The 16,897-nt window shown below is 40.9% G+C and overlaps 1 protein-coding gene across 4 annotated transcripts in view; it reads left to right on the forward strand.

Moving 5' to 3' along the window:
* Positions 1 to 16,897, forward strand: part of LOC124862929 (zinc finger protein GLIS2-like) — a 38,034-nt gene that overhangs the window by 11,553 nt on the left and 9,584 nt on the right. For 2 of the 4 annotated variants that reach the window (XM_047357134.1, XM_047357136.1), the window contains exons 2-3: positions 12,718 to 12,904; positions 14,249 to 14,379. In XM_047357134.1, coding sequence (XP_047213090.1) covers positions 12,742 to 12,904; positions 14,249 to 14,379 — 294 coding nt within the window. In that variant the 5' untranslated portion in view covers positions 12,718 to 12,741. Of the gene's footprint in view, positions 1 to 4,235; positions 4,364 to 12,717; positions 12,905 to 14,248; positions 14,380 to 16,897 lie in introns of those variants that run through there. The other 2 variants (XM_047357135.1, XM_047357137.1) reach the window with 2 other exon arrangements.

Genomic DNA, 16,897 nt, shown 5'->3' on the forward strand with positions numbered 1-16,897 from the left:
CTTTAAAGCTAAAAACTTGACTTAGGTTTTTGGAAGTTGCCCGCAGAGATTTTGTATGTTTGCCCTGAGTGAAGATTCAGGCAGGTGCCCGTGCTTTGCATTCCTGACCTGACCTTAGGCTCATTTCTGTTTCTTTTATAAATTCTGCAAAGTGTGATTGCATAGAACTGTGATAAACGCCCCTGCACATGTGCTCCGAACCGTTTCAAATAAAACAGCATAAGCTCATTTAAAGGTCTGTGATCTGGCATTTAACCTCCTTTAAATGCATTTTCTATGATAAGATTACTCTTTGAATGGACACAACTCCACTGTTAAAAGAATGTGGCAGACTGCTGTATACACATACTGTGCTAACACATGTTATTTGCCCTGCCCCAGCAAAGTAATGTGGAGAAAAGGAAGTTTTTCTTTGAGGAAGGTGCCACCTCCATAAATATTTTTTATCAGACAGTGACCGTGTTCAGTGTGGGTGTATCAGAGAGGTGTCACTTCCAAAATCCACTATCAGCAATTACCGTAAAATAGACACAGCTGGTTTGTGAGCAAATGAGACTGAGTTTTTGTCTCAAGTCTTTTGAAGACTATAACTGGTTTAGTGTAGTTATGTAGAGCCCCATCTATCTTCCTATGCTCTCTGACCAGCTTCCCTGTCAGATAAGAGCATCCCCTCAGCATGATGCTGCCATTATCATGTTACACCAAGGGGATGGTATGTTCACTTGTAGGCCAGAATGTTTTATTTGGTCTTATCTTACCAGAACAACTTCTTCCACGTGTTTATGGTGTCCCCTACATGGGCAGTACTAAGGGCTGAGCAATTAACCAAATATATTATTCAGTCTTTAATTTTGGCTCAGAGCAATCACAAAAACAATGCATTTGTTTAACAATTTTTGTTTTATATATATATATTTTTTGGCATATTTTTGGCTTTGCAACAACACTCTTATTTTGTAATGTTCTTTGATTGATGTGTGCTTCTGCTTCCTTTTGAAGCTAAAGAAATGCTGCTAACTTAGCAATTTTGTCAGTATATTTAGCACTTTCTTTCAACAACAACTTCCAAATTTGTGGAGTGCACAACTCTATTAACTTGACAGATTATTCCACCTGAGGTGTGCCCCACCAAAGTAATGTAGAGAAGATTTTTTTTCTTTGAGGAAGGTGCAGATTTAAATGTTACTTGAATTTCCTGTGGCAATAATGCTAATATGGTGTGAGTCAGCAGGAATGACAGTGTTCAGTGTGGGAGTAGCTGAGAGCTGTCACTTCCGAAATCCAGTGCCAACAATCCCAGCAAAACAGGCACAGCTGGTTTGTGGGCCGATAAGAGGACCGAGAGCTGAGATGTTGTGCTGTTTGATCATCGAGAGTCGTATTCTTTCCAAAGCTCCTTCCAGAACATTTAAGGTGATTTACAACAACCCCACACACTGAACCACTTGAACACAAAACAAAGTCAGGTTTGCCAGAAAGTTAGTTCTAAAGCAGCAGTACAAACTATAAACTTTTTATTTCGGTACTTTTTACCAGATCTCCCACTTCGAGCTTGCACAGCTTCAGACTGTTTTCCTCTTTTTCACACTGGCTTTGGTCCCTCTTTTCTCTCGCCTCCCATCTTTTCCCCTCCTGTTGCTTTCCTGCCGAGCGTGGTGTGAAAACGCCCCTGCTTGGCCGGTTAGCCAACTCCAGACCCTGAGATTGCATGTAAGAGTCGTAGGATTGCATCACTACCAGGGGAGGGAGAGCCCCCAGGATTTGATTGAGATGCAGAGGGGGGGGGGCATGATAGACATGGTGGGAAAGAGGAATATAGCCTGAGAAAGTCAAGAGGGAGCAGAGATGAAGCAGGTTTTTGTTTACATGGAAGTGTGGGAGACCAGAGATGAAAGATGAGTGAGAGTTGGAGGGAATGCATTCACCGCTGGAGATAGAGAGGCCCAGCAGCGTTACTGGAGGTTAAAGTCAGGCAGGTTGGGGATGGTAATCAGAACCTCTTCTTCTCTCCTTTCCCTATGTTCATTGTATCTTGCCGTTTGCCACTCTAAAAACCTTTGATGTTGTGAAATGCCCCACGTTATTGTAACATTACTCACCACTCTTCAAAGCCCCTGTTACCACTGTGCCGCATCTATTTTGTGATGACACAATTACACAGTTCAGTTCCTTTATTGGGGTATGTCTCCCCCTGCTTTGCACACATCACAAAACTGATTATCCATAAATTCTTTGCAAAATAGCTCAAGATCAGTCAAATAGAATGGAGTCTCTGGGACATCTATTGTGGGGTTTTGCCAGAGAGTCTCAACTATGTCCAGACCTTGGCTGGCGCGTGCTAACAAATAAAAATACTTTGATCTAAACGACTGAATTGTTGCTCTAGCTGTTAACGGTTGTTGTCCCGGTGAAGGTTCACCCTCGAATCTTTTTCTGATTTCTTCCAGGATTGCTCTGTGTTTAGTTCTCATCAACTCTGACCAGCTTCCCTCACCCTTCTGAAAAAAGCATCCCCTCAGCATGATGCTGCCACCACCTTGTGTCATAGTGAGGGTGGTGTTTTCAGAGTGTTCGTTTTCCCACCAAACATGGCATTTTGCATGTAGAGAACTTCCTTTTACAAATTTGCCACATTGCCTATAGATGCTATTATATTTTTTAGTGTTATTGACAAGATGTGAAAAAGTTTAGGGGGTATGAATATTTTTGCGAGGCACTGTAGATTTAGTTGTATCATGAAGGCCATCTAATCAGACCAGAGGCTGAAAACATGTAACCACACAAGTCCTTTCAGTCTCTACTCATGGTGGACAGTATATTAGCTTTGAAGGGCAGAGAGACAAGCAAATTGTCTGTGGCTACGGGAGTTTTCCCCTGTGCAGCCATGTTTTCCGGCTTAATCTGCCTTTCCTATTAATTTGTTCTGTCAAAACATCTCAGAAGAACGTTTTAGTGGAGCACTGATTTCATTGTAATCATGTTCTTTCCTGAGAGCACAGTGTTCTTCTTCCAATGAACTGAAGAATTAAAAAGAATGCAAGGCTGCCATCATACTGTTGCATATCTGCCTTGTGTTTCGTTGGCGGAAAAAGATAAGTGGTTTTAACTAAATGATAATCCAGCATCGCTTTTCTACATACCTGGTGCTGTAGCAGAAAATTCTAAGACATGAACAATGCAACTTAGACATACCATATGTACAGCACCCATGCACTACTCCTTTGAAATTTACACAAGTGCTACTCATATGTTGCAGCAGTGACCTGAAGATAACATTACTAATTACTTGCTGTGCTATGCAGACCCTTTGTCTGCATTTAAATTAAATCACCTCGGCATGCTGAAGGCTTGAAGTAGCTCCACCGACAGTGAAGTAGTAAATATTTCACTGCTCCGAAGCATTCAAAGTCTTTATAATGAGCGTTGAACTTTGAGCTCCAGATGGTCAGATAATAAAGTAATCTTATCTTTTTTCTTTTGGGTTTTCCCTCTTAGGGGTTGCCACAGCAAGTAAATTGTCTCCATCTAACCCTATCTTCTGCATCTTCTACTCTCACACCTACTACCTTCATGTCCTCTTTCACTTCATCCATAAATCTCCTCTGTGACCCCCAAAATAACAGTGTCAGAGACTGGCGATCCCCTAAAAATACATAAAAGTTTTACACTCTATATTTATTTATGAAATATAGAGTATAGAGCTAAATAATATGTATTTTTAAATGAATTTATTTTTTTAAAATAACATTTGATTACTTATTTTATCATATATTGTTTAATGGGACATTTCATGGTACATTTATTTATTTCATGGGACATTCCCATGTATTTATTTCATGATAAATCTATTTGTCTCTTTTGGCCCTCCATATGCCTTGGCGTTCACATCACGATTCTGAAAAGCATCTTGCGACCCCCCACTTGGTGTCTTTCTTTGCAGGTAGTCTCACTCAGATAAAGACCTGTTGGAACATATTTAAAAACTCATACAAAACAAGACTTCCTAAAATACAGTGTCACAATACTTTCTTTTAGTGTTAGACCTCAGATGATTTTATTTAGTTGCACTGTTAATGTGGAACCTAAAATAATTTAAGTTTATTCGCCTGTTATGAAAATTTTGTCAGCAGACATTTTGTTTTATTATTCAATAATACTGAAATACAGCTAGACCAATTGAACACATTATAAAGGCAGTCAGCTTAAACATGCTCTCTTGCTTTTTCTTGCTGCAGTCTCCCTTTGACAACAAACCGCAGGCGCGACCCGCCCTCCTCGTTCGGCTGCTCCCTCCCTCCTGGCACCTTCTCTGCCTTCTGCCTGGAATTCCTCCGTGTCTGAAAGCTCTGGCTGGAGGCCATCGGTAGCTCACTCAGAAGCTTCCTGTTGCACTTTCTCCTTACTTTACTAAACCTAGCCCTCCTTTTTTTCTTCTTTTCCTCACTTTTTCTCCACCTGATCCTTGTTTTGCCCCCATATGCTTCATTTTGGTAATTTATTCCTGTTTTCCTTACATTTTCCTCAAATAACTAGTTGCAGTTTTGAACTGTGTTAATTCACACTTCTGCCTGCCTGTTTTTCTCTGTATTGCAGCCCTTTTGAGTCTAGCACTCAACCTTTTTTCCCTTAGCCCTTCCCTGGGCGCTGCATGCATTCTGCTATTACATAATACAGTCTAAGATTCAGTGTGCTTGCAACATGGTTCAAAAAGGAAGGTTAGAGGTTTAAATTAACAACATGAACAGGATAAAAAAATCTTTAATACCCAATTAAGTTTCTTAGAAAGTGTATAAATAACAAAAATTCATGTAATGCACTAGTAAAGGGATTCCGGTAAGGAAAATGAGATGAGAAAAAATAACGCAAACATAGCCACAGATGTGAGTTAAATATTAAAATATAGAAATGAGGGGGAAAAAAGAAAATGAGAATGAGAGGCTTAAAGAAGGAGGAGTGGAAACTGAGGTTTCCTGTCTGAGGAGGAGGCTGAATAAGGATGACAAAAGCCAGATAAAAAACCCTCTCAGCTGTCTGTGTGTTTGTGTGTATGCTGGGTTATGCATGAGAGAAGAAAGATGTGGGTGGGTTTATACGCCAGCAAAGGTGGGGTCCTTGGCGGCTGTTACCTCAACACACGTCAGTAATGACACGAGAGAGTTTAAGAGTGACTTCATATGGGTCTGATTTAATAAAGAACAGAAATATGCTTCATTGTTTCACAGTGGAGAAATTTAGGTGTGTCAGCAGCAATGTAAAAGGCAAGTGGAAGCATACAGGTGCTCACAAATATAAAAAGAAATCAAAAAGTAGGAGAAGACTGTACAGTAAAGGAAGAAACATGTCAATCATTCAGTATTAAGGTAAATCATTTAGTTTTTACATTGATTTGATATAGATATGAAGAGTGGAACATCTTTAAGTTTCTAATGAATCTACAAGAAAAGATCTGTAAATCACAAATATTTCAGATATTTGTACCTATTAGCTTGTTTGGATTAAATTGCACATGTAGAACCCAGTTGTAAGAGGCCAGAAGTCATAATTTACCCATGCCCCAGTCATTTATCACTTACCTTATCCCTCCACCTGTTGATGGGGTTACCAGCAGGTCTAGACATGGTAAATTCCAGGTTTTTACATATTACTGCTAAAACCACAGAATTACAGAACCTTTGTTTGGTCACATTGAAAGATAGGAGTCCCTTTCCTTTGAAGTCCATTCTTTAACCTCCTAAGTGCTGCTATTGACGATGTGGATCATGTTGTCACGCCTTGAACCGTGTTTAGGAATAAAAGGTTCTGCTCTACATTGATTTAGGTCATACTCGACTTAAGGGAGTTTCTCTGTTCAGATCAGGCCTGTTTCCACTACAGAACCCTTTTCCTTTCCAGGGCAGCTTTTGGATTTTCATGGCAAATACCAGGGTCCTTACAAATCACCTGGGTAGAAACTGACCCCGTTTTCGAGGTAATACTTAGGAAATACTTACTTTGGAAAAATTCCTGGTATTACCAGGAATTTTTAGGTTAGAGGGAGAGCACAAAGCATTTTGAATTGTTTGACATTTTATTTATATTATACTTAAGTCAAATTAGTCAGATACCCATAGCAATATAGCACATATTTTCAGCTTACTTCAACTCTAAAGGTAAATTTTTATCATGTGAAAGATGGGAAAAAAAATATAGTCAGTCAGTCAGTCAGTCAGTCATTTTTTACTGCTTATTCCATAGTGGGTCGCGGGGGAGCTGGTGCCTATCTCCAGCAGTCTATGGGCGAGAGGCGGGGTACACCCTGGACAGGTCGCCAGTCCATCGCAGGGCAACACACAAACAACCATGCACACACTCATTCATACACCTAAGGGCAATTTAGAGTGACCAATTAACCTAACAGGCATGTCTTTGGAAAAAATATATATTTTAACAAAATTTCAAAACACTCCTCTCATAGGTTTTCTTTCAGAGATCAATAGCTGCAATAATAATTCTTTTCAGAAACAGTTTCCTTTTAAAGTTTGGAGATTTTTTAACTATTTAGTGTTGTGACTGTGAGGCTCAATCATACCGATTTGAGCTGTCAACTACGTTTACCGTCCGTCACACCTTGAAATATGTGACACTTGAAAGATTTGAAGAAAGAAAGAAAGAAATCAGGCTAAGAAGACTTTTTGTGCTTTTATAGTGTCGCTTAGCTCAGTAGGCCTCTGTGCGTGTGTGAAAACGAAAAAAGGAAAAATTAGAGCAAGCGCGCAAAGAGCCCTGGGGAGAGATGGCTTAGCTCCTACAGACCACCTCCCAGGGTCCCAGCAGGAGGGAGATTAAGTTACAGCCAATCTCAGAGGGGGCCGCACAAAATCTGTACACATACACATTCTTTCACTCTCTTAAATACCGCTAGGAAAATAAAATATTGCACAATATGATTTTATACCCTTAAGCAAATTCACATTATAGTTTATAGTTGTATCCTCTAATCCAGAGGGAGCTGAAACCCAGCCCTCTCTTCAGATCAGATCAGGTGAAAGATCAGGCAGTCAGAGCCTGTTCAACCTTGATCCATGTGCTTTTAGCCCCAGAACACAGAGGTGTTGAAACACGCAGCCAGCCCTGTGTTTGACCTGATGCCTCTCTGCACAGCCTCAGTCATTAACCCTCCAAACTTTCATCCATCTTTGAAACTAACTTACCCTCTAATGCACACAGAGACTCAAGTCTCTTCAAAGGGACTTATGTTTATAATTTGGGACTCAGGTCGGAAAGATTTATACGGGGAGATGGATGATAAAGCTTGCTAAAGATGACATACAAACCTCCCTTTTAAGAATCTTCCTCCACCACTTCCTCCTCACCCTCATATATCCTCAATGCTGCCCCTGCGAGCTTCCCTCCTCTCCTACCTCCCACTCAGCTGCAGTAGTCGGTGTTTACTTTGCTAGAGGTTGAGAGAGGGCCCATGGAGGGACAATGCTGCCTTTCAGAGACGCTGTCGACCCCACTGCCCAGCGAGGAAGTCTGCATGGGGGCTAGCCAACGCCCCTTCCTCAAACTTCACAACCACCCACTGCAAAGCTTTCAATACACACACATATCTGACAAGCATGCATGGACAGAATGCCATAATCCTCCCCTGCCTGCATCACTCCCACTCTCTACTGCACGGTCTTATTTGTTACACTCTGCTCAACAATCTCCTTCTCAGTGGATGTGGCTGTTTCAAAGATTTAGCCAAAATCCCATAAATCCAATCCAAGATCCACACATATCGGGTCACTTCCGAGACAGTTTCTGCTAAATTCTCCACCAGGAAACTGTTATGAGGATCTGCAGAGGTGAAATACAACCATGGTGACTGATTCATGAGGTTTGGTTGAGGTCATCTCTGCTGTGGATGATTAGAAATAAAACATCTTGCCAAGACAAGCGGAGCAAAAGTTTATATTATTATTCCTGTATTATAATGATTAGTTTTTTTTAATAGTTTTGCAAAAGTATTTGTGAAATTTCAAAGGTGAGAGGTAGAATTTTCAGTTGGGTTTGTATTCCAGGGGAATATGAGTGAATATTTGTACTCGCACTCCTCGTCTTCGGGGACTGGGTCGTGAGGACAGCCGACTCAGTAGAGACGCCCAGACTTCCCTCTCCCCATACACCTCCTCCAGCTCCTCCTAGGGGAGCCCAAGGCGTTCCCAGGCCGGTTGAGAGACATAGTCCGTCCAGCATGTCCTGGGCTGTCCCTGGGCTTGTGAATATTTGTTTGTTGCATAAATTACATTGCAGAATGCAGACACTGCACATCACTATTGAACACACGATCCCCCCTGTGAAATATGGTGGTGGCAGCATCATGCTATGGGGATGCATTTCATCAGCAGGGATGGGGAAGCTGGTTACATGCAGAGATTTCCAGGAAGAATCCATTATAAGCTGCAAAAGACTGAGAATGTGGCAGAGGTTCACCTTCCAGCAGGACATAATGACCCTAAACATGCAACCTTAGAAACAATGAAATGGTTTAGATCGAACCATATTCAGGTGTTAGAATGGCCCATTCCAAGTCCAGACCTAAATCCAACAGAAAAACCGTGTTAAGAATTGAAAATTGTTGTTCAATGCTTGTTCAGCTCTGTCTGACTGAGCTTGTGTTATGTTGCTGAAATGTTCATCCCTAGATTTGCAAAGAGTCACAGCGTAACTGCAGGATAATGTGGTTCAGGAGAGCTAAATCCAGTTGCACAGCACAGTTTTTAAATTGAGATTTGTGAAAGCATATATCATTTTTGTTAAACTTCACATCCATATTCTCCTGTGGCTGTGAAGCGCTAAACACAACTGTGCAAAGAATTATTGTACAGTAGGTAAGTGTTTACTTTACTAGGCCTGAATTTGTCTACAAAAAGTTTAATTACCAAGCAAATGGTAAATATTAACATTTTCAAGGAGATTATAGACATTGTTTTTAATTAAAGCAACCAAATAAAATCTTTAAAATCCCAAAATATGTGGCTAAAAAATACAAAAGAGTGAAACTGCACAGCTTGTGTAGAAGGAACTGGTTACATTCACCAGACCTAAGATGGCAATCCTGTCAAACTGAGCCTTGTTGTTGCTGTCATGTATTACGTTAGGCACATTATATTCACTGATCTGTAAGGGCATCAAAACAATGGAATCTCTGGTCAGACATGTTAACTTGAAACAGTGTCTGATTGTTGTGTTTATATTGTAGCACTTTGAGATTAAGAAATGGAAAGTTAAGTACAAATTCAATAATATATTATTATCCTTATTATTATTGACTGAAGGTACTTTAAATACACCACACTGTGCTTTTCTCATGTGTTTGTCTGTAAAATCCACAATATTTAGATTTCATGCATGTGAAGAACACGAGTGTCTATTTTTGCTGTAGAATGTAACTGATAGCAGCACAATACAGCTCAGTGCACATATACACCCTGCTCCTCTGTTTGCACCCGTACGTGTGCATTGTCATTGTCTTATCTTTGGCTGACTGGGTCCCCCCCCCAGCTACATGTATGGATATACACGTGCAAGCTGTGGCCATCGCGCTTGTTGGGAGTGTGAACCTGCTAACCTCCATGCTCCATGCCTCCCAGACACAAGGCCGTCTCATGTGGCTGCCGGCCAGTTGCTCTCAAAGCCCACCATTCACTGCAAACTGTGGCCTATATGAGTCTGTGTCAGTGTTTGTGTAAATGAGAGAGGAAGGACAGATGAATTTGTGAAATTATGGTGAGATTAATTACTTCCGTGCATGTGTGTATTTGTGTATTGACATGGAGGGAGTTGAGTGCCTGTCTTAGTTGTTTACAGCTGTAGGGCTGTATACCTGTTTGTTGCTTTGTTGTGATGAGGCAAAATGCTTTGAGGAGATGTGTCCATGTTTGTTTGGTGAGAGTGAGCAGTGAACCCTAAAGCACTGCCTTGTGCGGAGTTTTGGCTTTAAATCAACATTACAGCACTAGTACGGCCAAGATGCGTTGTCCGAGAACAGAATCATATTTATTTTCATTGTGGTAAAACAGTGTGCCCTAAATCATGGGATTTATCCTTATGATATCACGTTTAATTAAGTAAATGGCTCCTGCTCATATATCCTTGTAAAAGTATTCATATCTCTTAAAATGTTCACATTTTGTTATGTTTAAAGCACAAATTTTTGCATGTATTTTATTGGATTTTTAGGTGATAGACCAACACAAAGTTGGTCTATCACATTTTAAAAAACACAACACTTGTTTCTAAAAAATGTGTTACAAATTGAAACGGGAAATGTTTGGTGCATTTTCATTATTTATTAATTTTCATATTTGTTTGCATTTTGAGCCCCGAGTCAGTATATTTTACAGAACCACCAATTCTTTTGGGATATGACTCTTTGCACAACTAAATACTGACATTTTTACTTCTCCTTCTTTGATAACCTCGCTTAACCTCTACCCTAGTTTTAGTTTTTATAACCGGTTTCTATCCATTATCCAGTCTATCCATTAGCAAACATGGATAGACTTCCCCTAAATCCATAGATGATGCCCTATTTGAATCAGGCCAATATTTTGTTTGCTTGCTATAGGAAAAAGCTTCTCAAATGCCATTTCTGGACCTGCTTGACAAGAGAAGAGCATGGTAGTTGAAAAATCTGTCTCCAACTTGTTTTCATGTAACCAAAGAAAGTCAGTATATTTTACAGAACCACCAATTCTTTTGGGATATGTCTCTTTGCACAACTAAATACTGACATTTTTACTTCTCCTTCTTTGGTAACCTCGCTTAACATCTACCCTAGTTTTAGTTTTTATAACCGGTTTCTTTATGGTGGTGGTGGCAGCATCATGCTGTGGGTTTATTTTTTCTTCAGTAAAGTAAGGGAAGCTGATCAGAGCTGATGGGAAGATGGTGGGGGCTGAAGAAAGGCCTCCCCATAACATGATGCTGCCACCACCATGTTTCACTGTACAGATGGTATGTTCAAGGTGATATGCATCTCTGTTTTGCATGTAGACCAAAAAGTTCAATTTTGGTCTCATCTGGCCTTTTTTCACATTTTTGCAGTGTCCACTTCACCAAAATTTAAAATAAAATACATTGAAGATTGTGGTTGTAACATGACAAAATGTGAAAGTACAAATTAATGTTAGAAAGACACTCTTACATGTCCTGTGGATGAGGAAGAGGACAATTAGAGTCCCAAATAACAGCGAAGCCTAGGGCTGGGTCCAGAGGTCAGTGTTTAGAGCAGGGAGGAGATGAACTGAGCGGGTACAGCTGGAGCTGAAGGCCCGAGGGGTTGGCGACAGGTCTCAAAGGTCCACAAAGTTTGAAGGTCCACACACTGTTGGCGGTGGAGGTGTGGGTTAGGATGGGTTATGCTGGTGGGTGCGACAGGGTGTAAAGGCCAGCAACTGGCCAAGGGGTGAGGTGAAAAAGGCCCAGCGGAGGGGGCGACCATCTGGATCGGATTGTAGAAATTCCTCAGGAAGAGTGTGTGAGTAAAGGTCAGGATGGAAAAAAGGAAGGGAGTCACTGAGCTCTCACCGTGTGTATGTGTGTTTATTTTTCTTTGGCTTACTTAGTGTTTCAGCTTATAATTGTGGTTGGTTTGCCATTGTTGGAGAGTGCTCCCTGGTTGTGGAATGTGAGATACTTTTTTAACAAAGTCCATGCGGGAAAAGCAGCAGGTGTGAGAACCTGCCCTCTGCTGACTGATGGTTATAGTCCTGGGTTGTTGTATTTCTTTGCATGTGTGGTTACTGACAAGCAAAATGTATTTTTCTTTCATTAGTTACTATGGGTGTATTCACACTTGCCACTTTTGGTCCGCTTTAAACGGACCAGAGTTTGTTTCCCTCCTTGGTCCGGACCACACAACCGGACCGAGACCCACGTTTTGAGGTGGTCTCAGTCCACTTCCAAACGGACTCTGGTGCGGTTCGCTTATGGTCTGAATACAAACCGGCCCCGATCCGAACCAACTACAAAAAGCGTACGTCTCTTTGGACATAAAAAGCCACCGTAGCAAAGGTGTGTGTTGTAAGGTAATCATACCTGATAAGCTGTGTGTTGCTTAGCAACGCTACTGCCTTGTTGTGGGACAAGGCACGTAGAGAACGTCGGCGTTCAGCACGCATTCTCCGACGGGGTTCCAACATTATAAATGGAACGTCTTAAAGTCTGTGTTGAATGAGCTGAACTTCAGTCTCACAATAATATTGCAGCTGTAATAACGGCATAAATATGCAGAACAGAGGTGCTGCACGCAGCACGTCTACAGATGTTTTCCTCAATTTCCGGGTCTGTTCTCTGTCCCGCCCCCGTCATTTCTGTCCAATGGGAACAATGATGGTCACCCACGTGGCTTTGTTTACAAGTAATAGTTCACTTGCAAAAAGTACAATTTGAAAACAAACCACACCAAATGAAAAAAATAAAGTTTGCTTTTGGTCCGGACCAAACAAGCGGACCAAAGGACTTTCCTGGTGTGAATACAACCTAAAAGGTCCTAAAGATAAAGATGAAAGATGTCTAGAGCCTTGCAAAAGTATTCATTAACTTTCTCTCACAAAACACAAGCCTTACAAGATAACACATAAGTGAAAGGAAAATAATAGATGGTTTCCAAACTATTTTAGACATAAAAATCTGAAATGTGTAATGTGCAAGTCTGACTCCCTATCTCTGTCCCCGTTTTTGCAGTTGGGAGGTCAGCGGGTTGCAGCCATGCTTTCACTGGACGAGCCCCTGGACCTGAAACTCCCTCGGCGGGTAAACGGGAAGGACAGGGGAGCACAGTCTCCTCACCACAAGCAGGTTCGCCAGCTGCATATGACGGACGATGGGACAGCAATTATAGAACCGGCTTCACCTGCATCTCCACACTCAGGTAGGTGTAACAAGGCGAGGCTAGAAGCACTAATGATTCTGCTAGCTTGTTTATAAGCCACCTATACATAAAACCGATGTGAGTAACTAGCAGCAGTTAAAGGAGGTTTCAGTCTATGCTTATCATTATTCTGTAATGTCCAACAACACATGGATAGTGAAAACAGCAGAATGAGGAAAGGTGGTCTTATATGAACATTATATATGACGTCCCTCAACTTAAGCTTATTGCAGCTTAAGATAGCCAAGACAATGTCAGCTATAAACCAGGGGTTGGCAGGGGTTGATCCTCGAAGGTCAATGTCCTTCTTGTTTTAAACGTTGCCCCGATTCAATTCGGCTGACATAAGAAACTGCATCATTAGCAGGCTCGTGTACGACTTGGTGACAGGCTGATTACGCGATTTCTGCACCAGATTCATAATGCAGATTGCACTGAACTCATGCAGATGCAAACAGCTCTGTTCATTCAAAATCTTAAGCAATAACTCAGCCACTAATGTAGATAAATATACATTAGCAAACATGGATAGACTTCCCCTAAATCCATACATGATGCCCTATTTGAATCAGGCCAATATTTTGTTTGCTTGCTATAGGAAAAAGCTTCTCAAATGCCATTTCTGGACCTGCTTGACAAGAGAAGATCATGTTAGTTGAAAAATCTGTCTCCAACTTGTTTTCATGTAACCAAAGAATCACAAATGAACTTGATTGAAACACCCAGCGAGGAACAGCAAAGATAAGATAGAAATTGTTAACATCCTTAAAACGTTTAACCCTATCCAGAAATGCTCTAAATGCAGAATGTGATCTCTCTTTATTCTCAATTTGTCCTAAGATTATTTCCCTCCAGAATTACAATATTCCATTTTAGAAGAATTATGAATGAACCAATTTTTCTGCATCTCTCAAGGATACAATGTTCCTTATTTTGTTAGTATAATTAGTAACCCTAAAAACTTCAGGAAAAAAATAGATGCTAGTGAATAAATAGGGTGGTTTCTTTACCCCCAGGAAACATGCCTAAGTTAACTCTTAGATTGAACGGGACAGGCTTTGTGGAGATCGCTGGTAGTTTTCAGTATTGTTTCGGTGCCATAATGAGCTCTGAATCCTGTCTAAAACTATTCAGGTAATTTCTTCACACATGGTGAAACAATCATTTAACAGTTGTTTATTTTTCTTATTTGTTAACAAAGTGAAAATTGTATATAGATCCTAATCTGTAGGGTGGTTTTCCTGAACATTTTTCTGGTTTCCAAAAAAGGTCGCCCTTTGAGTCCAGTGTCCCTGTAACAGATAGCTCAAGAGTCAGGTCACTGCAACATGAATGTGTTCTCAGGTGTGCAGGTGGTCCCTCATGACCGGACTGACACCCCGACCCCCCCTGCGGTGGACCTGAGTATGTCTCCCTCCTCCCGGCACACCCCCAGCTCTCCAGAAATGAGCAACAGTGGTTACCTCCCCTCAGGCGTGAGTAATGGCATCCAAGTTCCTGAAAACACTCCACTGTCCGGCCGGGTAAGGAGAGCATTTATTAAAGAAACAGAAGAGACCTATGTGAACACTAGAGGAGCTGCAGAAATCCATAGTTGAGGTGGGAGAATCTGTTGATGGAACAACTATTAATGATGCACTCCACAAATCTGGTCTTAAAGGAATTTTGGCAAAACAAAGCCATTACTGAAAAGAAACCATTAGTGAGACATGATGGTGGCAGCATCATGCTATGGGGTTGCTTTTCTTCACCTAGTAGAAGGCGGCAGGTGAGACCTCTTAGCTGCAAAACACTTGAGACGGGGTCGTAGTTTCACCTTCCAGCAGGACAATCCTTTAACATACAGCAGAGCTGCAATGGAACTTATTATATCAAACCATATTTATGTGCCAGAATGGCCCAGTCAAAATCCAGATCTAAACACAATTTATGATCTGTTGCAAGAACTAAAAAACTGGTGTCCCCAGATCCTCTCCATCCAATCCAACTGAGATTGAGCACATATTGCAAAGAAGAATGAGCAGAAATTTCAGTCTTTAGATTTGAAAAACTAATGAAGACTTGTGAAAAAAAATACTTGCAGCCGTAATTGCAGTGGAAGATGCTACTATAAGGTATTGACTCCAATTATGTACCAGGTTTTGTTGGTTTATCACATTAATCCTAATAAAATCTATTAAGTAGTAGTAACATGACAAATTGTGGAAAAAAGTTCAAGGGGTATTAATATTGTACATTTTTAAGGGCACTGTGTGTCATCCGTTTTACCCTCTTCGTCCATAGCTTGACTCAGTACGTTTCGGTCATCAAATCAGGAGCAACATCAAGTTGTGTCACACTGTCACAAGGGAATTCAATTATGCAAGGTTAGGGAGGCCTCTGTCTGTGAGAGGGGAAGGGAAGCTCTTATCAAACACAACTTGTGTCCCTAACAAATGTTTTTGTGCAACAAGCAATCAGTGACCCCACTGGTATGAAGTGTGTGTGTGTGTGTGTGTGTGTGTGTTCTTGTACTTGTTGCTGAGTGAGAACCATTTTTCGTATTTTTATTGCAAAGTGAGGACATTTTGACAAAGTGAGGACATTTTCCTGGTCCTCACTTTTTCAAATTCCATTCTTGGGACAGGGGTTAGGTTTAGGACTAGGGTATGAATTGAGTTATTGTTAGGGTTAGGGTTAGGTATTAACTGGTTAGGGTTAGTGTGAGGGTCAGGGTTAGGCACTAAAAATCAAGGAAAAGGAATGGAAGTCAATGGAAGTAACCGAAAAGTCCTCATAAAGATAGTAAAACACGGATGTGTGTGTGTATGTGTGTGTGTGTGTGTGTGTGTGTGTGTGTGTGTGTGTGTGTGTGTGTGTGTGTGTGTGTGTGTGTGTGTGTGTAATCAGATTTAAGTCAAAACTACAGCCATGCAGACGTCATGTTGCCTAATTCAATTTTAGTGCAATTGAATTAAAGCAGTTAAGCCATCCAGTGCCCCTCTGTGTTTTTCCTAACCCCCTGGACTCACCTTGACACACTTATTCTTAGATAAACCTCTATCACTTTCTCCTTCTGTTTGATTCTCACACTCTTTACCATAGAGGAAACACACATCCTGCACGAGGTCTTGGCACAATCTTCTAGTGCCTGTCAGTCAAGCCCTCAGTACCTGTTATTCAGGTCTTGGTCCTGCTGATGTGAAAAAGAAAACTTAAATTAAATTCACCTTGAATTTCAGTAGCATAATCTCTAAATGATAACATTTTTAAAAATCCAACCTTTTTGAATTAATAAAATCACTGGTTCCACACTTACACCTGAAGTTAATGCTTTGTTAAACTCTCTTTTGCTAACAAAACAATTTTTTCCCCTCTTTTTTAACTTTTAACAAAGCAGCATACAGAGATGGGGATCTTTAGCCAATCCTCTTTGAATAATCTCTCTAGGTCGCCTAGAGTCCAGGATCCTCTCTGTGCTCATTTAGAAATAGGTTTTGGATCATTAATTTGACTCAGTGGCAACTAATTTTCAATTTACTTGTTGAGTCCACCAGATTGTTATTTAAAACCACCTGGTATTTTAAAGAGTTACAATGCCAAACAGTCGCACATGCCTTTCAGAGAAGAAACGCCCCACAGTATCAAAGATCCTCCACTGTACTGACATCCTTCTCCACAACTTAACCAAACACATTTGGAGTTTTTGTTGCAGAAAAGTGCAATCTTATCGAAGCATGCAGTTTCAGTTTAACGCCCAAGTAGAGTTCAGTAACTTTACAAATTCACATTTGTGTTGGTAGAAAAACTTGTAGCATGTAGGTAGCATCTATGGTTGTTATGAAGACCTGGTGACCATGTCACTTTCTGCTGTTTCCCTAACAGTGAGCTTAGGAGATTTTATTTTTACTTCCCTTACCATTTTCCTCACTGTGAGACAGACCGTGGTCCTCGTCCAACCTTGCTTGTTGAAGCTCCAGTTGTTTAAACTGGTTTTAAATACTGCTCTAACTG

This window comes from Girardinichthys multiradiatus, chromosome X, assembly GCF_021462225.1.
Source record: "Girardinichthys multiradiatus isolate DD_20200921_A chromosome X, DD_fGirMul_XY1, whole genome shotgun sequence".
Classification (NCBI taxonomy): domain Eukaryota; kingdom Metazoa; phylum Chordata; class Actinopteri; order Cyprinodontiformes; family Goodeidae; genus Girardinichthys; species Girardinichthys multiradiatus.